General features: G+C 38.6%; 1 protein-coding gene across 1 annotated transcript in view; it reads left to right on the forward strand.

Moving 5' to 3' along the window:
* The window catches only part of Jam2 (junctional adhesion molecule 2), a 66,627-nt gene extending 42,682 nt beyond the window's left edge, over positions 1-23,945 (forward strand). Inside the window, exons 3-10 of the mRNA XM_023711268.1 lie at positions 3,230-3,337; positions 4,588-4,740; positions 7,064-7,266; positions 10,426-10,525; positions 16,943-17,050; positions 19,322-19,337; positions 22,245-22,287; positions 23,696-23,945. Coding sequence (XP_023567036.1) covers positions 3,230-3,337; positions 4,588-4,740; positions 7,064-7,266; positions 10,426-10,525; positions 16,943-17,050; positions 19,322-19,337; positions 22,245-22,287; positions 23,696-23,728 — 764 coding nt within the window. The 3' untranslated portion in view covers positions 23,729-23,945. The remainder of the gene's footprint in view (positions 1-3,229; positions 3,338-4,587; positions 4,741-7,063; positions 7,267-10,425; positions 10,526-16,942; positions 17,051-19,321; positions 19,338-22,244; positions 22,288-23,695) is intronic.
* Positions 23,946-26,742: the final 2,797 nt, after the last annotated feature.

A 26,742-nucleotide genomic window follows, 5' to 3' on the forward strand; every position in this document is an offset into this window, starting at 1 on the left:
AACAGATGTTTGGGCAATGAGTTGATCACCTTAATAGAAGAAACTTGACACAATTTTTTTTTTCTGTTTTAATATGCCTGTGTTGAGGGAAAGAATGAACTGTGATGATATTTTCTCTGATGTCCAAAACAGAGGGATTTTATTCAAATTTGAGGGATTTATGGGTAAATTTATGGTAGTATAGTGTACAGTTTTCTATCTCATAAGGGAAGTTTGTAACTATAGAGAAGTTCCCCATTGGTGAAAATAATGATGGCTGTTTCTGGCGTGGACACTATGCGTAAGGTATCACATGTGTCAAGAATGGACATGGTCTCAGTTCATCTTTGTAACAGCTTTATAAGATGAGCACTCTTGGGGCTGGGGCGATGGCTCAGTGGAATAAGCGCTTCCCTGGCAAGCACAAAGGTCTGAGTTCAATCCCCAGTTCTGCCAAAAAAAAAAAAAAAGATGAGCACTATTGTTTTATCTTTTTTTTTTTTTTTAGGTACACATAAAGATCTTATTCATAGAGAAATTGTACCTGTATATAATATATTTTGATTTCTCTATTTTCCCAATCTTCTCTCCTCCTACTTTATCACTTATGAATGTGGATATAATGTTCAAAAACAGAAAGGCATTTTCCCATTATCCCATACGTAGTGTATGTCAGAGGACTAACTCTAAACCTAGAGCTATGGATTGGTTAATTATGTCATAACACCTCTGAAACTAGAAAATTATGCAGACTGAGGGTTGAATTTTGGCTAAAGACAACAAGGAAAGTCTGTACAGTTAGCATCTAGGTTCACGTGACTCTTTATCTTCATGTTGACCCCATGATTCCAGTATTTTTTAATATCTGTATTCATTTCCTGTGGTTTCCATAACAAAATACTGCGAAGTAGGTGGCTTAAAATAATAAGGATTTATTCTCTCACTGTACTGAAGGCAGAAAGTTCAAGATATTTATGCCTTAGCTCCTGGGTTCTGGCTGTTTCCTTGCTGTGGACACTTTTCTCCAGGAACCATATGACATATATAAAAGGGGTGAACTCTGATTACCCTGGTTTTTAAAATCACATCCTTGTTCCCAGCACTGCCCAGCCTCTCTCACGCGTCTCCATTCTCCTGACCTCCACAGTGCTCATCACCCTGTGGCTTCCCTTCTGATGTCACTTTTTGCCTCAGTTACGTTAGGCTGTAAAATCCCAAAGGGCTGGAGTTCTGTCTATGTTTATTGGTATGGTTCAAGAACAATGTTAGACACACAAGCAATACTTGTCATGTTTTAGATGAGTTGGCTAGACCATCTCTCCACAGTTTACATGGCCAGTGAAAGAGAAGGAAGGCTGGAGTAAAGTGAGTGGATGTAGGAAGACCATTGGTTACATTTTCTAATATAATTCCCTCAGCTTTTCCCATAGAGCAGTGAGGACATTAAATCATGAGGAATTCAGTTCACCAAGATGGGTGTGTGTGGGGTGTGTGTGTGTGTGTGTGTGTCCAAAAATACATGAAATAATGGGTTTGAGTATAAAAAGATTCTTAAGATATAGGAATAAGACATGAAGAATGACCAAAAAAAAAAAAAAAAAAATGAGTGTGGGTGTGGGTTTAATTGTTGGGAAATCCAACAACGTTCGGGAAGGAAACCTATCTGAAACTCAAGACTCCGGAAGGTCACCACCCAGTCTCCTTAATCAACAGAACAGAACTGCGTTTCCTCAGGCAGGTCCCTTAGCACACATTTGTCTTTGGAGCATAGTTGTAAACACTTTGTAAAATGATATTTCTTTGTCATGTAAGACCTGTTTTTAGAAACTTTAAGCATCCTTAAAACCAGCTTCTGATTAGTTTTTTTTCCATCCTTTTCTTTTCTATGCCCTGTTTTCTAATTGTTTTTCTTCCATTTCTTTATTTCTAGCAATGAATCTATCTAAAACTAATTCAAACTGAGACATAAATCATAATCCTGCCATAGAGAAATCACCACTTGGTTACAATTTTCAGGCACACACTTTGGTCCATGTTAGTGTGCGTATCTTTAATAAAGTCTGGGATAAAATTTTTACACAGCACTAATTTTGCTTAATGTCAAAAATGAAAGTTATAAAAAAGATCTTAATGTAATTTGTCCTCCAATCAAAGACTGTTTGCTTTCTAAAGTCATATAATTTGCCTTGTGGGAATAAAAATCTCTCAGAAATGTTCACTTTATGTTTCAGAAAGCCAGAATGAAGCAGACTTCAAAACTGTTTATAACCGTAGCTTCTGTCTGGCACCTAAGCTGCTTGTGGGCCAGCGCTGTTTTCCTCCCTTCACTCATCTTGGTTAGACAGTGGGAAAAAATGCCTCCTTCAGAGGTTCCAGGAATTCTTCAAGGATGCAGTTACAGTAAATTTCCTATAATTTCATGAATTTAACCTTATTGGGGATGTTAAATTTGATGCCAAGATTAAATCTTTTAATAGTTTATCTGCTTTGAAGCAAGGTTACAGCCAGTCATTTGAGTGGAGGACTCACTGATTTGTTAGAGGCCCACACTGTGTTTCTGTTAGTGTAATTGTAGAGAGAATACGCAAAAAATGGATCCAAGTGAGAGTGAGCCTGCTGGCAAAATATCTCGGGCTTCCCCAGCAGCGTAGCTTGGTCTGGACGAAGCGCCTTGCTTTGGCACTAAGTTGATAACACCCTCACTATACCTCTGCCCTGGTACTCATCAAAGTCGGACTGAAATCTTACCTTATTTGCCTCTTCTGCCAGACTATATGCTCTGTGAAGGCTGATACTGGGAATAAGATAAGAAATTCATTGTAGCTCCTGACTGTGAAGTCCTTACTACGGTTGGGCCTGTGTGCTCTACATATATTACTGTAATAAGACTTACAACACCTCTAAGAGGTACTATCCCATTTTATTAATCATTTAAGTACTTTGTTATTACCGTTATTGCATATATTATTGACTCCCAACAACTCTATGAGGTACTATCCCATGCTACTGATATTTTCCTGATATGGAAAATCAGGCTTAATAGCTAAAAAAAGGCTAGTGTCACATAATGATGATGTGGAAGAGCTGTAATGCTAAGCCAGCAGGTCCTGTTGATGTAAATTGTGAATGAATAAATAAATGAATTGAATGAGTAGAAACATAAAGGAGTATGTTAAGGGTGTCCAGAATTTGTTAAATTATAAATTCTCAGGGACAATTAGAAAACAAACATTTTTGTTGTTCTTCCTAGAGGCTATTTTAGCCTGTAAAAATCCAAAGAAGCCCATTTCCTCCAGATTGGAGTGGAAGAAACTGGGGCGGGGCATCTCCTTCGTCTACTATCAGCAGGCTTTCCAAGGTAAGAAGCTGCAGACCTTATGAGGTGAGAGCAGGAGAGCGCTGCACACAGCCCACAGTGTTTAGTCTACAAGCAAGAACAAGACAGGACTGCTTGCGGAAAATGCATTTTTGTGTGAGGGGAAACCAATAGTGTCCGACCCAAAACACAGCAACCACAAAAACAGAGACGGGATAACAGAAGTAAGGGAATTCCAGTAGGGCCCAGGGCCCTGTTGTTTCTCAGCTCAGCTCTGGAAGATGCCAAATGCAGCAGTTTTTGCAGGCCCAGTAGATTAAACTCTTGAGGAAAAGGAGGGGAAAATGATGTGAGTTTGGGATGGAAGACTGCTGTGACCACTGAGAGGCTCAGAGTGTTAAGACCTTACTGTGACTGTTAGCAGGTGCTTTTTATTTATTTTTTTAATTTTTATTTTTTAAATGTATTTAGTACAGGGTCTCACTACACAGATCAAACTCATTGTGATTCTTCTGTTTTCAGCTTCCCAAGCACTGGGATTATGGGCGTGTGCCACCACACCCAGTCTCAGTCGCCACAGTCTCAGGGTGCTCTGGGGGCGGGGCTGGTAGGCAGGCCAGGGATCAAACCATCCCTGTGGCTGCCTAAGCAGGCGCTTTAATCCACTGAGCGATCTGGCCCATGCTTCTTTTTATTTGTTATATATTTCTTTCCACTCTCTACTCTTTCTGTTGGGTATAAAATATGCTTTTGATTAAAAATGTGATAACAGTGGATAAAATGTTATGAAATTAATTTGCTTAAAAATTATCCTTTGGTTCAGGGTACAGATGAACTAAGATAGAACATACACTGATTACTGTTGATAGCTGGAGAATGGGTCTATGGAAATCTGTGTTCCTCCACTCTGATTAGGTGTTTGAAGTTTGCCATGATAAATATCTTATGGAAATACAATTTAATAAGCATAATAAACATGTTATTATTTTAAAATACTATGCATTATTAATTTTAAAGAATTAAAGGGAAACATGCTTACACTTCATAGAAAATTTAAAATATCCCTTCTGACTCTTTCTAATAATTAAGTTATCTAGGTTGGGCTTGATCTTGTAATCATCCTGTGTCAGCCTCTCAGAGTACTGGAATTACAAATATACATGCTCAGCAATTTTTAAGGTTTAAAATTTAGTATACTTTACTGGGAGGAAAATGAATGCTTAGTTATTAAAATGACTTGTGGAAAATACTACATATAAAGTCACTTATATTATTATCTTCTTTTTCTAAAGGTGATTTTAAAGATCGAGCTGAGATGATAGATTTCAGCATAAGGATCAAAAATGTCACAAGAAATGATGCTGGAAAATATCGATGTGAAGTTAGTGCCCCTTCTGAGCAAGGCCAAAACCTGGCAGAGGACACAGTCACTCTGGAAGTATTAGGTAGTGTGTGTGTGTGTGTGTGTGTGTGCGCGTGCGCGCGCGCGCAATATGTGTGTGTGTGTGTGTGTGTGTGTTTAACTACTGTCACCTGCCCTATCTTCACTGCCAGCCCCGGGGCAAAGGGGCCCATGGCCATGCCAGCCGTGAACATGCCAGCACTACCTAGGATCCCCAGCCAATAAAGCTGAAGGAACCACAGGTACTACCTTCCCAGCAAGACCTTGACGGTTTCTTCCTACTGTATTACTGTGTGCTGAAATTTTAGTCTTACTAACCTATTATCAGAAAACCTTTCCTTAAGTTTGATGTAATTTCTAATGGTCTTACTCTGTACATAAGATCATTGTCCTCAAGGTTTTATTTTCTAATAGTTTTCAGCATAATCTATTCTCTCTCTTGCCATCTAAAATAGTATCCCATGATAGGAAAACAACAAAACAAACCTGAAGTAGACCATGGGAAGGATTAGTAGATGTTGGGTTTAAAAACAAATAAACAAAAAAAGCATTTATTTTGCAGCAAGTGTGTTAGGACCTTTCCATGTGTAATTTTACTTCATTTTCACTGAAACCTGATTTGTATAGATAAAGAAATAGAAATTAAATTATTTGGATCCAGATGGGGTGACTGCACACCTGGTATGTTTAATCACTGTAAGAACCATGACAGACAGGATCAGGGTAATTGCTAAATGAAAATGATCTCTTCTTTAGTGTGACCATAGGCTGCCAAGTAAAGTAAATAAAATAATTCTTTTTCCCTTTTTCATGTTGTCTAGACTTTTCCTGAAGTACTAGTAAAGCACTAGTATAGAAAAAAATATATCATTTAGGAAGCTTATCAGCAGATTCAGCTGGTATATTCATTCTGTGTTGCTGCGTAACAAATTATCACGAATTTAGCAGCTTGAAAAGGCATTCACTTGTTAACTTACTGTTCTGTGTATCAGAAGTCCAACAAGGAGTCTTCTGCCAGCAAGGAATCACAAAGTACAGGTCAGGTGTTGGATGGGCTCAATTCTTGGCCTAAGGCTGTGGGAAAAATCCATCTCCATCCTCATTCTGGGTACTGGCTGATTTTGCTCCCTTGTGTTTGTAGGACTGAGGTCCTAGTTAGTGTTGTTTACCAGCAGGGGGCCACAGTTGGGTCTTAAGGGTCACTCGTGTTCCTTGCCTGTCAGCCCTCTCAAACTGCAGTGCAACCAATCACCTTCCAGTGCCTCGCGTGCTTTGTATCTCTTCTGTCTCCTTTTTGTGACCAGCTAGAGAAAACTTCTGCCTTTCAAGGCTCATGTCTTCAGGATGACCCCTCCATAAAATCTCTCTCACTCGGAGGCAATGGGTCTGGGGCCCTGGTTACATCTCCACATCTTTCACTGTAGGACCAAGATTAGAATTGGATTCAGGAACTGAGAGAGTATACATGTCTGCCAAAGATGGGGACCTCAGGTAGCATCTTAGAAGCCACTTACCACACAGCTTCCAGAGTTTCTTTCATATGAGATCATCTGATGAAGACTACTTTCCAGATTCCTGAGAGCAGAATAACTTTAATTCCTAGAGTAGATACTTTCTAACTGGGCCAGGTATAGACAGAATAGGATTTTCATTTTGTACCATACCTAGAAAATAGCCTCGGATTTGACTTCTTTTGAGCAGTTCACCATAAACATTGAAACCATTGATAAAGAAAGCAATAGAGATAAAAAGAAAAGAAGAACTGTCATACTGGCTAAGATAATGTTTGCTATTACAGCAGATAAGCTTTGAAGTCTCAGTAAGTAGCTTTACATGATAGAAACTTCTTTTCATTTAAGTAAAGCCTGAATAACTGGCACAGGGCTGGTAGTAGAGCTGTATTACTCCACTTCAAGAGATTGCTATAGATTCTGCCTAATGTATGATCATATATTTTTGATCATGTGATCAATGTAGGATCACATGATCATAGATCATATGATCAATGTAGGATATGATCACAGATCATACATGTTTGGTTCCTGCCTTTCCAAGTTCACCATGCGTGTTGCCAGCTACTTGGTATCAGGAGAAGACAAGGAGAGTAAATGATTGCACGATAATGAAGGGAAGTTTTAAAGATCAGTGTTGGGCATGGCTGTACCACATTCTAGTGGCCAGGACTCATGCATATGACCCCCACCTATGGCAGGGGCTAATGTAGTCTATTGTGTGCTCGATGAAGGAAATGGATGGATTGAACTGGGGCCTTCTCTCTTATGGGTCTCTAGAAGCACAGCTTTACTGGGATACTCAAACCTACATTTAGCTTTCAAGTAACTGATACCATTTACCTTCCTGTCCAGTGGCTCCAGCAGTGCCATCCTGTGAAATACCCTCTTTCGCTCTGAGTGGAACTGTGGTCGAGCTTCGATGTCAGGATAAGGAAGGTAATCCAGCTCCTGAATACATATGGTTTAAGGACGGCAACCGTTTGCTGGAGAATCCAAAACTTGACTCCCGAAGTGCCAACAGCTCCTACACAATGAATATAAAATCTGGAATTCTGGTAAGTTCATTTCAATGATGGGCCTAATAACTGGCATTTGAATTAAATGATTATTCAAGCTTAAAGTGGTGGAGAATAAGGGACTGACTCCATGGCTTGCTTAGGAGAGAGAGGAGGGAGTAGAAGGAATGACATAAGTACCAGCATAGCTCAGGCTGCATGGGAGGTGGAAGGCCGCAAAGGAAGCCACAGAGCTGGGGGAACAAGGGGCCAGCAGAGGTCTGAGGCAGGAGAAGCCTGGCTTATGACTGGAGATCAGGCAGTTCTCTAGAACTACTTCTGCCTTAGAAGATGAGTAAGTGTAGCTCAGTAGCACCAGAGCTATACGTGAGAGCTCACAGGATGATGCCTAAGTGCTGAACATGTGATGAGGGGACCAGCAAGCCCATGGGCCCTTGGTGGAGTATCTCTTCATTACATTTTTTCCATGACTGTAGATTGTGAGAAGTTGCTTCTATTATTTAAATAGCTGTTACTTTAAATTTAATCCCAATTTTTTCTTTTTTGCGGAGCCAGGGATTGAACTCAGGCCCTTGTCCTTGTCAGGCAAGGGCTTATTCTACTGAGTTATCTCCCCAGACCCCTCGATTTTCTTATTATCTCCTCGTTGAAAAGACTGTGACTGAAAGGCCTTTCTCACATACTGATGGGAGCCTAAAAATAAGCTCCCTTTTTTATTTTTATTTTTTAAATTTTTTTTAGTTTTCTTCTTTTGCTTCAGTGTTGGGGATCGAACCCAGGGCCTTCACACTGAGCTATATCCTCAGCTGTTTTTACTTTCTGAGATAGAATCCCACTAAGTTTCCTAAACTGAGCTCAAACATGGGATCCTCCTACCTCAGATGCCTAGCACACTGGGATTACAGGTGTTCCTTGCCTAGCTAACATCAGCTTCTCAGAGCTAATGATATTTTGAAACAAAAACTATTTTTATTTTTTTCTTCTGTGAATTTTTTGGGTAGAAGTAAGTATGAAAAAAGAAGCCAGTGAGTTTGAAGGTTTTTTTTTTTTTTTTGATCAGTTTAAAAATAGATAATTTCCAGCAAGAAACAAATTAATGAGGGAGAACCACTGTTACCAAAAAAAACCCCTTAAAGGTAAGATAATACTGCAATAATAATTTTATTGGATTTGGAGAGGAGTACATAATCTGTCCTTTCATTCCTTCTATTAATGTAAAATAACATTAAAAATCAAATCTTCTACTCCAACAAGGTGGCGCACATCTGTGATCCCAGAACTCCGAGACTGAGGCAAGAAGATTGCACACTCAAGGACTTCTCTCAGAAATAAAAAAGCTATATCTGATGATATAGCTCAATGTGATGTCCTTGGGCTCAGTCCCAGTACCAAAAGACAAAAACCCACAAAAAATTAAATATTTGATTTTCTGATACTAATAAGCAAGTTGGTGCAGTCACAAAATCAAATGCCTTCCAGAAGATGGCGCTATCGAACGAGGTCATGCCGTGGCCCCTCAGCAGTCGCCCAGAGCAGCAGCAGGTCCAAGTGATTTTCCACTGACAAACTGGGCAGAAAACCTGCCGTCACACTCTGCTATATTTACTTTTCAAATTTATTTTTTCCTCAGAGCAGGTGATAAAAGCCTAAGGCACATTTGAAATGATTCCCTTTCCTCAGCAAGATACTCCTCAGCAAGCCTCCCCCTCAATATCTCCAGTGAGGTCAGGGCAGTGCACTGGGTTGAAGGAGCGTAGGGCCCTTGATGAGGGGTGAACGAGCCTCCAGGGTCTGATGCCAGGGGCTCCTTTTTTAGTTGCCAGTTGCAATGGGAAGACCAGCTGGGGCATCAGCCAAACTTGTTATTTGTGCATAACCTTAGCCCTGAGTTTATGGTGGACATTTTAATAATATTCTGGCTTTGAGGGAGGGAGAGATGGTTTCATTAAGAGAAAGCAACCAGGAAAGGCTTTCTACCAAACCTCGTAGAAATACCCAGAAAGGTGGAGGATATAGGTAGAGGGTATAGAAAAGTGAGAGAGGGAAAGAAGTCAATCAGATCGAAGCCTTTGGTATTTTAGGAACATATGTTTGGGGTGATCAAGACCATGAGGACATACTTCTCAGAGCTTCATGGCTCTCGTGGGTGTGGCCAGTTGTGACAGCTGTGGGGCCAAGGACAGGACCAGGACAGTAGTGCTAGAAGGATCCTGAGCAACCCCTCACCCTCTGTGAGAGCAGCATCACACACGGTACGCAGGCATGCATTCCCTCCCTCCGTTCCCTTTCCTCCTTCTTCCCTTCCTTTCCTCCCTCCCTCCCTCTTTCCTTCATTTCCTCTCTTCCTGTTCCCTTCCTCTCTTTCCTTCTTTCTTCCCTTTCTATCTGAAATCACCTCTTCCAGAATTCTCAAAGTGTATCAAACTAGTGGTACCAGTTATGAATTCTATTATATCAGAGTCTTGCCCTTAATCTGCTTTGGTGGGGCATAGAAGGGGAAAGGCTAGGCTTTATCTTTTCAGAATTTTCAAAAATTTAGCACTGATACAATTTATAATCCTACAGCTGATACCAGTGAAGATCTCCCAGTCCCTAAGATACTCCTGGTGGCAAGTCTGGCACTGTAAAGAAAGTGTTACTTGCTGCTGCCGTGAGCTCATTTGTGACTTGGCGAAGATGTGAATCATTTCAGCAGGAGGCCTCATGTATAGATGGGCCTCCCTGGGAATTAGCAGTACCAAGACTATGTGGCGGTCCCAGATGGGGTAACCCTTAAACACTGTTCCTGGGTTTTCTGATTATAGTATTTCTTGGGTAGGATGAGGATGGAAGAACAGCATCCTTCCCATATTTACATCTTTTCTGTCAAATGAAACAGGAGGTCCAGCTCCTTTTCAGTTAAAATCAGAGTAGATTTTTAAATTCACAATAAACATGTAAAGTGCTGAGTTGTGAAAAAGCAAAAGTCACCTAATTGATAAACTACAAGGAACCTGGTTGTTTTAACAGCTTTCCTAGAGATTCTTTGTTGTTTTTTGTTTTGTTTTGTTTTTCTGCAGCCTTTAGGGTGGGGCTGTAGCAGCACTCTGTCCCCTGCGCCTGTACAAGCTTACCTAAGCAGGTGCTTTAGACCACTGAGCTATCTACCCTAGAGGTTCACTGTTTAAAAATGTTTTTATGTTTCCTTTTTTCAAATAGAAATTCAACACTGTGTCCAAGGTGGACAGTGGAGAATACTCCTGTGAAGCCCGTAACTCTGTTGGATATCGCAGATGCCCCCAGAAACGAATGCAAGTAGGTAAGCATGAAATACTGGGACAACAAATGGTTTTCAATTAAGCTGTGCAACTCCTTGGAGGAAGTAATGGAGGAAAGATTTTGAGTAATTTGAAGTAGAAGTTGAAGAGGATATTTAAAATTAACTCGGTAGAGCAAAGAAGCAGCCTTTATGCTTTTAACCCATTTTCTAATTACCCAAGGATATTTAGCATTATTGAACACATTTTTACATTTTTCTAATTAGTGTGTTTACGGGGTGCTCTCCTGAGTAACTTTCAGGCAAAATTGACGGACTTAGAGTGTGTACAACGCTGAGGGCCCGCCAGTCTGAGTGCACATTTTCTCTACACCTCTGCTGTTTATTAGCTACATCCTCTCAGGCAAGCTGTGCAGCTTCTATGTCACAGTCACCCCATATGATGTGCCTTCCTCAGAGAGTTGCTGTGAAGATTAAAATATTCAATATTTGGAAGTATTATGATGGCACTATTAAATTTGGGAGCACTATGTACCTGTTAGCTATCACAGTTATCGTTATCAGATTGTTGCTGACAGCTTTTTCAGTATTCTAAAATTCTAGCCTATACTTATCCTGCAGTGGACTTTCTAAAAAGACATGTGCAATAGTCATTGAGCTAAGTTGCTATAAAACATAGCTGCCATGTATTATATTTATTTCCCAAAATAAGCTTCATAGAATCCAATAAAAGTCAGTGTTTTGGGCTGAGGAGATAGCTCAGTGGCTTAAGTGCCTGCTTAGCAAGCACAAGGTCCAGAGTTCAATCTCTGGTACTGCACAATAAATAAGTAAATAAAATAATAATAAATGAATAAATATTTTAAAAGTCAGTGTTTTAAGAAGCTTTTCTAAGTTATGAGCATTTCAAAGTATATTATTGCTTTTCAAAAATCTATTTTTAAAAATTTGATTTAATTAATCCTTTCAGTAGGAGCCATGTGTTGTGAGTATAGTTATGTATTGAAAGAGTGGTGCTGGAAATGCCACCTGAGGGGTGAGTGCCAGTGTACCCTGAAACAGAATGTGGAGGACACTCTTTGATCTGGGAGCTTTTGATCTGGGAGCTTGTCCTTAGATGAGCGAGGTCAGAAGTCCCTCTTTTCACTGCATTTAGAGTACAGATACAGGCGCACAAATATGCAATATCTATTTCTATATTAACATTATATTTTAAAAATACTCTAATTTCTATGAGCATGTTTGAGCTTCTGATCTTATCTTTAAAAAATTCAGGCATACATGGCCTTGACATTGTCCACCAAACCTGCTGACATTCATACTCAAAGATAAGCAGTTAATTAAACCACCAAAAAGTATTTCTCTGAGCTGTAGATATTAAAACAGAGACACTTAATATGCTAGAAGACAAAAGAGGTAAAGCTCTTTCTTGTTTTAACCTTTTTTGAGACAGGGATTTGCTGTGCAGTTCTGGCTGGCCTTGAGCTCACTTGGTAGCCCAGTCTTCCTCGAAATTACAGCAATCTTCCTGCCTCTGCCTCCCAACTGCTGGGATTAAAATTGTGCACCAGAATGCCTGACCAAAATAAGTACAACTCTTGAAGGCATAAGCATAGGCAAAGACTTTCTGGACAGAACCTCAGTTGCACAAAAAATACTAAGAGTCAGCAAATGCAATCACATCAAATTAAAAAGCTTTTGCACAGCAAAAGGGGAAAAACCTTGCCAGCTAGTCCTCAGACAAACACGAATATATAAAATACAGGAAAAGTTAAAAAAAATTTAGACCCTCAAATTTTTTTATTTGTCTCTTGTTTTCTTTTATTACCTTTTCTTTTTTTTACCAACACTTACTTTAAAGAGACTATAGCAATACTTGATATGACATTAGAAGCAGTATGCATTTAGGAGACCAAAATGACAGGTATTTCAAGCATGGTTTTAGTATTACACATTGCTGTCCTCAGTGTAGTTGCTTAGTTCCCAGATATTAAAGCATATAGAATTAGTCAGGGTGAGAATTCTGCCTATTAACTGCTATTTTCAAAAACCTGATGGAGATTCTTAGGGCCACTACCTTAATCATCTTGTTTATATAAATGTATGGTTTTGCTCCCGCCATATTTCCTAACTTTTCTCCTTGCTCTCTCTCTCTTTGGTGTTTAATCCTTAAGTTTTCACTTTCCATTTAACTGTGTTATACCTTTCAATTGTTATTTCTTTGAGTTCTTAACACTAGAGAAGACCCCCAAATTTAAAGACCCAATAAAAAGGCATCTGAAATGAATAGACATAACTTAGAAGAAGAAATACAAATGGCCAATGAATACATGAAAAAATGTTCAACATCACTGGCCATTCAAGAAATGCAAATTTAAAAATCTCCACAAAGAATGATGACCAACAAAAAATCCACCAGTAACAAATCCTGCAGGCTGTCAGGAGCGGGGAGGCCATCTTCATGGTTGGTGGGAATGTGGACTGTACAACCACTATGGAAATCAGTGTGGATGTTTCCCCCCCAAAACAGCAGAAATCCTATTTGACTCAGCTACTCCACTCTAGGTATTTTTCTAAAAAAGTTAAAGACACAGTATCATACTGTTGTATGTATACCCCATGTTTATAGCAGCACAACTTATAATAGATAAATTTTGGCAACAGCCTATATGTCCATCAGCAGATGAATGGATAATGAAAATAGGGTATTTATGCATAATGGAGTACTTCTCTGCCAGAATAAATGATAAACTTGAAGCTGGCTGTGGTGATGCACGTCTGTAATCCCAGCACTCAGGAGGTTGAGGCAGGGGGCAGGGGGAGGATCACAGTGACTTCAAGTCCAGCCTGAATAACATAATGAGTTCAAAGCCAGTCTGGAATATCAAGACTCTGTCTCAAAAAAGTAAATAAAGAAATAAAATAAACTCAAGCCTTTTGTTGGAAAATTGGCGTACTTCCTTGCGATCATAATGTTAACTAAGGTAACTGAAGCACACAGACTTAACATCACATGCTTTCTCTCATACGAGAAGCTTAAGATATAAACAAGCTGTATGTGCTAGAGCTGGCCCCACCCCCGGGCACACTGAGCGGGCCACAGACATCAGGCATTGTGGCACCTGCCAGTAATCCCAGCACTGGGGAGGCTGAAAACAGGAGAATCACTACGAGTTCCAGCTCTGTAGTGAGACCTGCTACCAAATACATTAAAAAAAAAAAAGAAAGACAATAGGAAAAATAGAGGAAAAAAAGTTAAATGATATAATCAAGCAAGGCCAGAGTATCTAAATGTGTACCTTGACTTAGGGTAGTTGTCTTATATGTTTTTGGCCTGTTGATCTGGGCAGTAATCTGTATTTGTGGTAATTAACTTGATAAGGATTTACAAATAAGTGAATCTAATGCAGACAAAAAATTTCTTTAGGGGTAGGTGGAAGGAAAGGGGAAGAAAGCTTAAGATGTGTTCTGTACATGTACCAGTTCCCTGCAATGAATATCATCATGTACTGCAGACATGTACTAATAAAAATTTTAAAAATTAATAAGTATTAATCAGGATCTTGTGATCTCACAATAGTTTTATAATTGCTTAGGTTATGATCTGGGGCTTCTCTTCCTGTGTCAAAATTGACCTTCACTGAAGTGAATAAACTTATTCCTCATAGCAAAGAGCAAAAATCAAAACATAATAAAAATATCCCTCTGCACACTGCTTTGGAGTTATCATTTAAAAAATGTATGTGTATTCCTATAATTGTGTTTAGTGAAATTCTGTATTATTTCTAATGGTTTTTGGTTTTTGTTTTTACTATTTTTTGTTCCCTTTGAAAAAAATAGTAAACACAGTTTGGTTCTCAGGAGTTTTCATTTAGTTATTGATTTAGTTTTATCTTAGAGTATGATTACTTTGGGAATTTTTATATCTCTGCTCTTTTTTGCTTAATAGCAAAATCCCATTGGCTTCTCAATTTCAGTGTCCAAGCCAGTATGAATTATATAAAACAGCATTAATTTACTTTTACACTAGTCAAATTAGCATTTCAAAAGATTGGTCTTGTCCTTTTCAAAAATCACTTAATATTACTTAATATTTAATTATTTAATACTTAATATGAATTACTTAATTATTTCAGAGGTGTCTGAGAAAATTAATAGCACACTTAGCATTAGGGAAGAATTTTAAGGCCCCAAATTTTTTTTTTAAAAAAGAACTCTGATGTTATTTATTTATTTATTCATTTATTTATTTTTTGGTGGAACTGGGGATTGAACTCAGACCCTTGTGCTTGCCAGGGAAGCGCTTATTCCACTGAGCCATCTCCCCGGCCCCCATGGCCAGAACTTTTGATAATAAGCACACTTACTTAAACAATATTTTTTTAAGTCTTTTCCAAAAAGCTGGGTATTGTGATACATGATTGTAATCCAATGTACTCAGTATGCTGAGGCAGGAAAATCATTGCAAGTTCAAGTCTAACCTGAGGACCTTAAAAGAAATGTTTTCAAAATAAAAAATAAAAATGGGCCAGGGATGCAGCGCAGTGCTCCTTGGGCTCAATCCCCAATTACACACACACACACACACACACACACACACACACACACACAATAAATGTTTTTCCTAAAACATACACTTTAAAATGTCTATACATACTGTTCAGAAAAATACTGATACTTTTTCCTAGTTATTTAATCATTGTTGATTAATACTTGCTTTCAAAACTGGGAACCTAGGCCAGCCATGGTGCTATATGCCCGTGGTCTGAGCTACTCTTGACTGAGGCAGGAGGACCCAAAGTTTGAGGTTAACCTGGGCAGCTTAGGGAGAACCTAGCTCAAAATAAGGCCAATGTTTTTCCTATATTTAGCACAAGGTCTACAGGGTCTCACTAGGTAGATCGGACTCATAGTGATCCTCTTGTGTTCAGTGTCCCAAGAGCTGTGATTAGAGGCACGCGCCACCACACCAAGTCTCAATCGCAGTCTCAGAGCACCCCGGGAGTGGGGGCAGCATAGCATACTGGGGATTGGACCCCCGGCCGCTGCACTCTGCCTAAGCAGGCGCTTCAGTCCACTGAGCTATCTAGCCAGCCCTAAAATAAGGACACTTAACAAAAAAAATTACAAGAAGGGCTGCAAATGTAGCTTAGTGCTTGCCTACATGCATAGCCTTAAGTACCCGAGAACATACACATATGCATCCATAGAACCCAAGGCTAGGGGTTCAGTAAGGCCAAGGGTTCAAGTCCCTAGTACCACAGGGGAGGGGAAAACCCTTTGAGGAATTGCTCCTTTAAGTGGGTTCTTTTTTTTTTTTCTTTTTGGTGGAACCAGGGATTGAACTCAGGCCCTTGTGCTTGCCAGGGAAGCGCTTATTCTACTGAGCCATCTTCCCAGCCCCAATACTCCTTTAATAAAATCATAAGAAATATATAAGTGAAAACAGAGTATGGCTCATGAAATCTCTGTGATCATAGTGCAGAAATGTAACCCTAATGTCTAGAGGAAATTATACATAGATGAATCACACGTTCAACGTGCTAACGGGCTGCGTCATGAGTGTAGGTGCCTCCCACTCTGGTACATGGTTCTTTCCTCAGTGAAGTTGCATTGCTCATTTGATTAATGACTTGAAAGAAAGTATCTTGGATGTCATTCTCAATTTGCAGAAATATTAAGCCTGGAAAATTAATAATCTAATTATTGAGCAATAGAACCAGTCTAGGAAAAAGATCTTATAAGTGATAGTCATTCCACACTTGGGGCAAAAATATCTAGTTGTATTAGATTAAAGGAGAAATGATTTAACAGTAAAAAGCTTGTTTAATTAATTGAAACTCATTTAAAACTCAGTGGGAATATATATATATATATATATATATATATAATATATATATATATTATATATATATATATATATTCCACACACAACCTATATAGATTCAAGAAGAAAAGTGCTCTGACATTTAGTTTTACAGAATAACACTGCTATATTCTTTCCTTGAGGCTATTCCAAGTGTTTATGAAATTGACACAGATAATAATGTAGAATTTGAAGAAATGTAGAAGAATTTGGGATGGAGAGAACATGACACAATACTTGAACTCATTAACTTCAAAGATTTCTTCCAACCTGATATTTAATGCTGTGAATTAGTACGTCCTCCAATGAATACAAAAGAATACTATACATTTTCTTTTTGAATCACAAAATTTTTTAGAATAGAAGACTCTCACAAATACTTTAAAATCTTAAGATTCTTGCTCACCTTAGTTCTGTCAATACTTTCAGCCCATTTTATACCATGTCTTGCAATTAAGTTGGTTGGACAGGCTGCACAAGCACGAAAGTATCCACGAGCTAAAATGGGGAGACTTCCGAGCCATTCCTAGTTAATGGCAGCATCCGTCCCTCCGTTCGATGTGAGTTTATGCCCCATTCATCTCACATTACAGATGATCTCAGCCTCGGTGGCATCATCGCTGCGGTAGTAGCTGTGGTCTTACTCATTTGTGCATGTGGCCTCGGTGTGTGCTATGCTCAGAGAAAAGGCTACTTTTCAAGTAAGTGAATTCCACCTTTCTCTTATACATGATTTTCTATAGATGTAGTTTTCTGGTGAGATATTGTTTTCTCCTAAGAACTTCGAACAAATTCTGGAGTATATTTTTCATTGATTTTTCTGCTATAGATAATGTCCAAGATAACACACAAGAAGGTTATAAAGTAGATAGGTAGCCATAGAGAGGGCAAAAAAGCTTTTTTTTTTTTTTTCTGCCTTTGGTGCAGAATTTCAAGCAACACCATAAAATATGTAACGGGCAGATATTCGGTGTATACAGATATTTACAGCATAAGTACATATCTAAGACCTTTTAAAGTTTGAGATTGCATATTCCCTTTCTCCTTCCCTCCTTCCCTCCCTTACTCCGTCCCTTCCCTTCTTTCCTTTCTTAGAGGTACTGGAAGCAAATCAAGGTCCTTGCACTAAGGGCCAGGGCTCTATCATTGGGCTACGTCTCCAGCCCAGGAATTTTACATCTGGATTTATATTGCTTTCTAGTCTTCATTGAAATCCACCAGTGAAGTATTTTATTAGTGAAGCGTGGAATGTTGAATGTCAGACTTAGCACAATTGTAGAATAGAATTGTTCAATCAAAGCTAGAAACAAGCCAGGCATGGTAGTGCAGGTCTGTGATTTCAGTGCTCCAGGGAACTAAGGCAGGAGGATGGAAGTTGGAGATCACCTTGGTTATCCTAGTGCTTTTGAAAGACTGTGTATCAAAAGTATGATTAAAGGCATGTACTGGTACAAATTCCTGTGATGAATACGGTCATTATGTATCCTCAAATTTTACCAATAAATGTAATTAATTTAAAAAGAAGAGAAACCACAAAAGTAAATTTTTAAAAATTAAATTAAATTTTAAAAATTAAGAAGGGCTGAGATGGAGCTCAGTGCAAATGCCCTGCATTCATTTCCCAGTATAAACAAATGAGTAAATAATTTTATTAGAAATAGCTCTGAAAAAGGGTTCTAGTTTCTAAAGTTTAGACCCTTTATAACTTCTAACTCCATTTTATGATATAATAGATTTGATGTAAATGTTGAAATTTTAAAATGTTTCATACTTTTAGTGCAGTTTTTCATTTCCAGTTTTTAAATATCTTGAAAGCTCAATGCCACAGAACCATTAACTTCACCAGCAATAATGTATACAGTTGAATTTTTAAATGGAACAATCAAGTTTATAGCTCAAAAAATTTTAAACCTTTTGTTTTATAATGGGTATTAATTTTACAATTTAGTAGTAGAAAAACAAATTTAAAAGGGGTTTCTAATGATAGGAATAAATAGATCTTATATGTCATAAAATGTTTCCATGAACATAGAGTCAAGGAGATTCCTTATAATTAAGAATAACTTCTGTGAATTAATAGTATTGCTCTGGAAGTGGTAACAAACCTCTGGCACACAGGCCACAGCCAGCTATCTGTCATCACTGAAACCTCTACAAGGGTTGCTGTCCTTAGTACAGAGTATAGTGCTGCATCTAGGCCAGTATTAATGTTAATTTCATGAATGGACTCTAACTGTGTCCCCCTGCTGGTCCTCAGTGAGAGTACAGCCAAAGAAGATTGTACTCCACAATTTTTGTCATTCTTTTCTATAGTTGCAAAGATACTTGCTTTTTAATGAATAATAATATTTTTCTTAAAACATTTAATTAAAGAGCTGACTCATCAGATGTTCACAATTTACTGAGAATACTGCTCTCATTTTCATCTGGTAGAAAACCTACCCAAGAGAACCTTATTTTTCAACTTTAGTTTGGGACAGGGGTTTGAACAATGTCCTATGGCTCAATGCAGTCTTCTACCTGATTTTATATGGTCTGTAAGATAAGAATGGTTTGTACAAATGGAACTTGCTGTTATTTGATGGGCGAGGGGTGGAATACCAGCATTGAACCCCAATTAAAAGAAGTGTTAGCTTCTAAAAATGCATTTTTCTTCTAATTAGGCTTGTGTTATAATGGTTTGATTATTCTTATATTTTGAATTTCATCAAATAAAGTTGTATAAATTTGTTTTCTCTCTAGTTCTGTAAGTACTTATAGAGTATCCTTGATTTTTGTCTGTGGGCCCACAAACCAAAAATACTCATTGTGTGGCTTTTTATAGAAAACATTTGCCAACTCTTCATTTAGAAGGTGCTGATGTTAGCAAGTGGGTTGAAGATTTAAAAGAAATTAAGCCAAGATTCATTTTTTATGAATATGTCACATCATATTAATTCCTGCAATAATGATATGTACTTTTTCTTTTGTAGAAGAAACTTCCTTTCAGTAAGTATAATTTATTAAAATGCATCCCTTTTTATCATATCAACTAATATTCTGATAATTGTCCATTTGAAGTCAAAAGTAGCACATCAGATTTTAATACAGATTTAATCCTTTGGGAAGTTATTCAGTTCATCATAAAATACATCCTACCTTGTACCTCAGGCCTACATGTCAGCAATGATTAACTAGAAAAGAAACATGGTTGCTAACTTTCCTTGTAGGTCTTTCCATAGTTTTGCTTTAAAAAACCTTGCATTTATTGTGTTAATGTAAACTTAAAAGTTCAGATAAAATTGTAATCATTACTTTTAAATGAATAATGCTTTTGTGCTCAACACTATTCTAAGTAAAGCAGTGAACATGACAGGCAAAAAGAAAAAACCCACAAAATGCTGCTTTATACAACTTAGTCTAGTCAAGAAAGTTAGCAAGTACATAAATATGTATATGATAGAGATGTCAGATTGTGTTAAGTACTGTGGAGACCAGCTAATCAGGAGGCTGAGGCAGGAGGATTTCAAGTTGAAGGCCAGCCTGGGCAGCATAGTGAGACCCTCTCCAAGAAAGAAAAACAAAGACAAAGAGAGGGGGAGGGAAAGAGTGGTAAAGTAAGAAAAAAATTATAGAGCTTTACAGTGGAGATTATGGTTTTTAGATATTTATTTATTTATTTATTTATTTATTTATTTATTTATTTATTTTTTGTTGCTGAGGATAGAATGCAGGACCCTGTGCATGCAAGGCAAGCACTTATGCTGCTGAGCTATCTCCCTGACCCTGAGATTATGGTTTTTAAATAGGTGGTAGAAAAGGGCTTCATGGAGAAGGACCTCAAGGAAATAAGCAAGTTGCACAGAGATTTGTGAGAAAAGTGTTCATATAGAGGAGAGACAACAAACAGAAGTTGCTCAGGGCCAGGATGACTAGAATGTCTGAGGAGCAAAAGGATAAGAGTGTGACTGGGACAGACTGCAGGACAGAAAGAGATGGGTGCAGAGTTGCAGGGACCAGATTATACGCAGATCCTACGAGGCAGTTTTGCAGAGTTCGGTTTTGGTTCTGAGTTAAATGGGAAGTCACTGGTAGGCTCTAAGTGGATGGGCAGTGTCTTAATTCTTCAGACCTCACACTGGCTGCTCTAATTAGAGTAACTGATGAGATGCAAAGCAAGCAGACTAGTTAGGAAACTACTGCAATAACTGAGACAAGAGAAAACAGTAGCTGAAATTGGAGAGGTTGACAAGTGATAGGATTCTAGATATGGTTTTAACAGTGTGCTCATCTGCTGGATATGTGCTGTGAAAAAAAGGCAAGACATGGGTGGTGGCACCAAGGTTCTAAGAGAGATATACTAAACTAGAAATTCCACTTACAAAATTGTGGAAGATTTCGGGAGCAGGCTTGGGAACAGTGAAGGGGTGGGTGGAGAGGAGGTCTGCAGTGCTTAGAATTTTCATAGTGAGCGCATTAGATTTCCAAGTAGGATAACCAACAAATGACCAAATATATGCACCTGGAGTTTGGGGAAATAACGGAAATGTGGGAGTCGATGGTGCATGAGATATGGACGAGCTGTCAAAGTCCAAGTGTATGGCACTGATGCAGGACAGTCCTTGCTGTACAAGATATGGTAGACCGAGCTGGAGACCTAAGGGCACAGTCTCTACCCCCAGCTGCCATGGCTTCAGATCCTTTGTCATCTAAATCCTTCAAAGACTCAACTGTCTTTGACTCCCTGTTCCTGTATGCCTGGCTCAACACTGGTCTCTCAGCGTCCCTGTATCCCAGTACAAAGCCAGGATGAAGTCTCTGTTATCAAGACTAATAGTAGCATAAGAGATGCATTCAGAAGAGCAGGGCAGCCTGGATTGTGGACACCACCTCACCTCATCCCACTTGTAGATGCCAGGCAATTATGAGAGCCCCCACTTTTATAGTATAACATGCTAAGTTACTGGAATGTTTGCAGCAGAGGAAAGGTAGCATCTTATGTAAGCAGTAAAAGTTTCTATTTCCCTTCATCAGTAATCCTTCAAACTAGGTAGTTAACTGGGAAAGGAGCATCTTTATTCTTTGACCCCTTTCTCCCATGTGTTAAATCTGTAGCCTTCGAAATCTGTTCACCTTCTGCTAGGATCCTAGTTACCATGTGAAACTTTCCACAAATGAAAATGAACTTTAAAATTATAATTAAATTTTTAAAATGTTTAAAGTTGTCAGGTGTGGTGGCACACACCTGTAGTCCCAGCACTCCGAAAGCTGAGGTGTTGAGGCAGGAACATCAGTCACTATGAGTTCAAGGCCAGCCTGAGCTACAAGGTGAAACAGTCAAAAAAATAAAATAACAAAATGGAATACTGAATGTTAGTATGTTAAAAGTCTGTCTTCTTTTTGTATTCCACAAAAAATTGTTAGTATATTAGCATTAGCTAATATAGAGGCATTTAGAGGAACAAGTATTCACATACACTAATATTACACCATGATAAAGGTACTATATCAGGAATTTGTAGAACAACTGCAGGAAGTGACCTTTATACCATTGTTTTCTCTGGTGGCATATTCCATTACTGGTCTACCTCTTTAATATCCCAGGGACTGGCACTTTTTAGCTCCATTTGCTAGATGAGGAAATTAAGTCACAAGTTCTCACAGGGTAACAGCGGTGGTGGCGCTGGAACCTGGCACCTTGCTTCTGGCAAGCTGTAATATTAGTGTATGTGAAAGCATGGCTTTCTCTGTGAATACTCTGTATAAATCTAAGAAATTCAGTTCATTGATTTTTATCCACCTCGCTAAGATAAATATACATCTTCCAGCTGAGATATGGAGTGCCCTAAGTGATACTATGTTTCAGAACTGGATATGACCATGTAGTAAATATTGTCTTTTATATCCTGCAAACAGGAAAGGGAGTGCTACGTCACATGTGACTACAGTGAGTGAAAATGTAAGTATCGCTAGAGCCGGTTTATAGAATGGATGTGTCCAGGGAATAAGGCAGGGCAATGACATGATTATATGGAAGTTGTTAAGTTTCACTCTTAAATTTGTGTTAATATCAGTGACTGTGTATTTAAAAGGATCTAAATAAATGCTAGCTTCCTTTCCCTGCCTGGGATGGCATGATAAACATACTATACCTGGCATGTGTAGAACAATTGCAGGAAGTGACCTTTATACCATTGTTTTCTCTGGCAGTTTTAGCTCCATTTGCTAGATGAGGAAATTAAGGCACCAGTTCTCACAGGGTAACGGTGGTGGCACTGGAGTCTGGCACCTTCCTTCTGGCAAGCTGTCCAAGGACACTCCTTTCAGCAGCTCTGGGAGTCTAAAACCTGCCTTTGATTATAAAGCACTTGGAAATTCCAGGAATATGAAATAGCCGCTGCTGTTGCTCAAAAAAATATTTGAGAAATGCTTGAAAAGCATGTCATAAAACTCAAATGGTTTAGAGAAAATAAGTTAGATCATATTTGTCAATACTATATTTGTAACTATAACATTGCTTCAATTTTGTAGTTCTTTTGGTAGATAATCAACCTTCTTAGTTATTTTTTTCAGGAATGAGAGAAGTTTCTAGTGTTTATAGAGGCCTAAATCCTTTGAGGATGAAGTTGTTTCCTTAGGACTTTATAATTTCTTAGTACTTTGGAACAGGGTCCCAAGTTTCCCTTCAGTAGAGTATGGTACATCAGTGGACATCAGTATTTTTAATGCTTTAATGGTTCTAATGAATTAGTAATTAACAGGCATTCCCTGCTTCATAAAAATCTTTCCCATAATTTGATTTTTAAAAACCTTTGATGGAAGCCATCAAATTTTGTAGTTTCCCACCCTGCCAGTATCCTCCTTTTTGGTTAGGGAATAGGCACTGTATTCCTGTAAGTTGTATTTGTTCTTACAGTTTGTAGAAAGAACTTAGGCATGAACTACAATAACCCCACCTAGCAAAATAGTAAGAGGCACTTTGTGTCTAAATCAAAAAGAAAAGGCCTTTTTATCTTCCTCTCTCATTTGATTCATTAGCTCAGAGCCAGGCTCCTTGCATTCTGTTTTGCCTGTCACCATAACTGTGAGCCACCGTCTCTGTGTAGGGAGCGCACAGCACAGCCCTGGCCTCCACTAACTCGACACCGGCACATCTCTGACACGTTTTCCTTGCTCTCACTTCCCATCGGCCTTCTCACACTTAACTTCAAGTACTGTGTCTTCCAGTATATACCCATTTAGTCCCCAATAAAATAAATTTAAATATATACTTGTATGTACCTAAGATTTTTATAATGGATATATTTTTAAAATGACTTAACATGTCTTTAAATTTGAATTCATACTTTTTCTGTTTTCTTTCTTAGGATTTCAAGCACACAAAATCCTTTATAATTTAAGAAATCCACCTTTGAGATTCACCAAAACTACAGTTGTTACCCAAGTTATTAAAGTATTATAAAACAGTCTTGTCTTACATTTGGGAAGATGTACAAGAGGAAGTGAAACTGGTATTTTACTGTAACTTTTATGACCTTTAGCTCACTGGAAATTATTTTAACAATTCTGTCATCACCTAAAACACAACCTGGTTTCTTGCATCTAGATGAAAAAAAACTCCACCAAAATACCTTGTAGTAATATGGGATTTGTGAAATATTAACAAATATCCTAACTCCTGGAGAAAGAACTGCTGTATACTGATTGTGAAGTTAATCCACAAATTACGAACTGCACATATCCTCTGTACGTCTTAGGAGGGTTCAGAAAACACTGACATGTGAAAGGAAGCCTGTCTCATTTCTCCCAGAATCTTCTTGTCTCCACAAATACAATCCTTAGGCTGTTGCTCATTTATCACTAAAGTATCTACAGAAGGCAGGTAGTGGGGCTGGATTTGTACTTTCTGCTTACTTTTACTGCTGAGATTCAAGAACCAGAGTAAAGCACACTCCCCCTTCTGTCTCACAGACATCCTAATTTTGAGACTCAAACACAAAGCCACGGGGCTTACTCACCTCTCCCATTTCCCCAAGATCTCTCGAAGCACACCAGGGAGCTGGACATCAGAACTGGCCCCTACAGCCTGCCCTCCTTTGCAGATACCTTTCTCTGCCTGAGTGTTGACTTCATAATTCTGTCCTTAAAAACCAGGCAATGAAATTGTGGGCTGGTCTGTACCCTGTGTGGTTATGGTCAGGGGACTGCCAATCCTTCCTATGGCAGGAATACTGAGGGGAGAAATAAGAATGAACTCACTGTACAACTCCCTACATTTGGTACCTCGCTTGACACATAGGAGGCGCATGAGACCATGTCTGAAATTAAAAAACATAAATGGGTCTAGCATGTTTTCTCAAATATAAGCAATAATGATGCTATGTTTTAAAAGCATTATCTTTCAGAACTGATTTTGATCATTCATTCCATATTAAAAACAATCCAAGGTACGCCCTGTTCTAGGCAAATCTGGATGTGAAGATCACTTACTACCTTCGACAACATTGAGAAAAGTTAATTTACTTCAAAGGAACCTGCTTTTACCTAGTAGGCAAAGCAGATGCTCAGGATTCCCAAACCGAAGCCTCATGTGCACCTGGGCACCAGGTCTCTGGGAAGACGCCTGTTGTCAGCCTGTTCTCTGATGTGACGCTCACTGCTTCTCACAAGACTCCTTTCTGGAAGTCTGGCCTCTATTACATGGCTTCATCCTCAAAGTCAAATTATCACTATATTAGTCATGGGTCAATAGACACTTTCTATAAAGCACAAGATACTGGATATTTCAAGCCATATGGTTCCTGTACTAGTTGAGTCTGCCATTGCAAGAGCAGCCACAGACAAGAAAGCTCATGTATATATCTGCTTTCCAACAGAACTTTTATTTCCAATAATAGGCAGTCAGGATTCAGCTCCCAGGAAGTTTCTCAACCCCTGGTAGCACATAAGAAACACCTGTCTGGTTGGGTGTGGCGGTGCATGCCTGTAATCTCAGCACTCAGGAGGCTGAGGAAGGAAGATCACTTTTGAGTCTGAGGCCAGCCTAGGCTACATAGTGAATTCAAAGCCAGCCTAAACTACGTGACTAGATTCTGTCTCAAATAAACCCAACCTAAAAATCTGGCCTATGGTTTAACTGACAGATTTTGGTTTCTTAAGCCATGTTTTCTTCTTGCTTTGCCAAGCCCTCAAGGGAATGGCTGACTCTCAAGGACGTGTCTTCTGGCGCACATAAATCACAATCAACTGCTTCAGTTATAGAAATCTGTATTTCTAGAGAAAAGTTACGTGGTGCCTTAATTTTACTAATAGATTCTTAAGACATGAAGGTCTAGAGGATTTATTTTACACAGTATAAACATCTAATGCCGTTTTTGTGCCAAGTATGTGTATCTTAAACACTGTATACACCCAAGCGGAAAAAAAAAAAAATCATTGTGTAAAGAATGCCTTCTACACAAAGGACACAGTATGAACGCTAGTGTTCTAATTATTAAAAGTACATCTGTGTGTCACCAGTGTCCAGACTTGAGTTTCCTTTTTTTTTTTAATTTGAAACACTTGAATACTAACAATTGGTAAAATCCCATTGTAATTCTTTGAGCATTTTCATTTCATTTTCCTGCAGTGAAATTGTGTTGCCTAAAGATTAGGGCTCAAGAATCTTTAACAACAAGCTTTGTTTTAATATTGTTGCTGTTTGTAACCAGATTCAATTTATTTTTAGTTGGGATTTTAATCTAAGTAAATCTGGAATGATTGCTTTTCAAGATAGCCTCGAAGAACTTCCTTCATCCAACAGCTGGCTTTGTTTGATTGAAATCTACATTAATAAAAATAGCTAAACTGGTGAAACTTTTAAAATCCATTTAACAGGGGCTGGGGAGATGGCTAAGCGCAAGGGCCTGAGTTCAGTCCCCAGTTCTAGAAAAAAAAGAAAAAAATCCATTTACTAGTGCAGGGGAAGTGTCTTCCACTGACTGTTGTACAATAAAACCCAGGAAACTACCCCCTTAGCATCTGCAGATACAAGGCTTGCTCTTTAGCCACCTAGGAGCAGAATCTCCTATCTCAGCCTGGAGGCCTGCCAACTTGTCAAATGCTGCCACAGAAAGCTCAAGAGACAGAAATGAAAGAGAGGAAGAGAAGGAGAGATGTTTTAAAATGAACCGTCAGCTCCTAGTTTAATCTTTTTAAAAAGTGCCTTTATAGAGCCTCCTCCCTCATTATCCCCAAACTTTTCTTCTAGAAATTTGTAAATAAAACTACACTTAAGCTTCTGAGAAAGCTAGGATTTAAAAAAAAAAAAAGTGTAATTTCTTCTAGCTCTTGGGAACCTCAGGCAGGAGTATCTCCATTTGCTTTATTATAACCAAACAAAAAGACAACCCTAAAACAAGTCAATACACTCAAA

This window comes from Octodon degus, unplaced genomic scaffold (genome assembly GCF_000260255.1).
Source record: "Octodon degus isolate 3935 unplaced genomic scaffold, OctDeg1.0 scaffold00020, whole genome shotgun sequence".
In the NCBI taxonomy this organism is placed as follows: Eukaryota; Metazoa; Chordata; class Mammalia; order Rodentia; family Octodontidae; genus Octodon; species Octodon degus.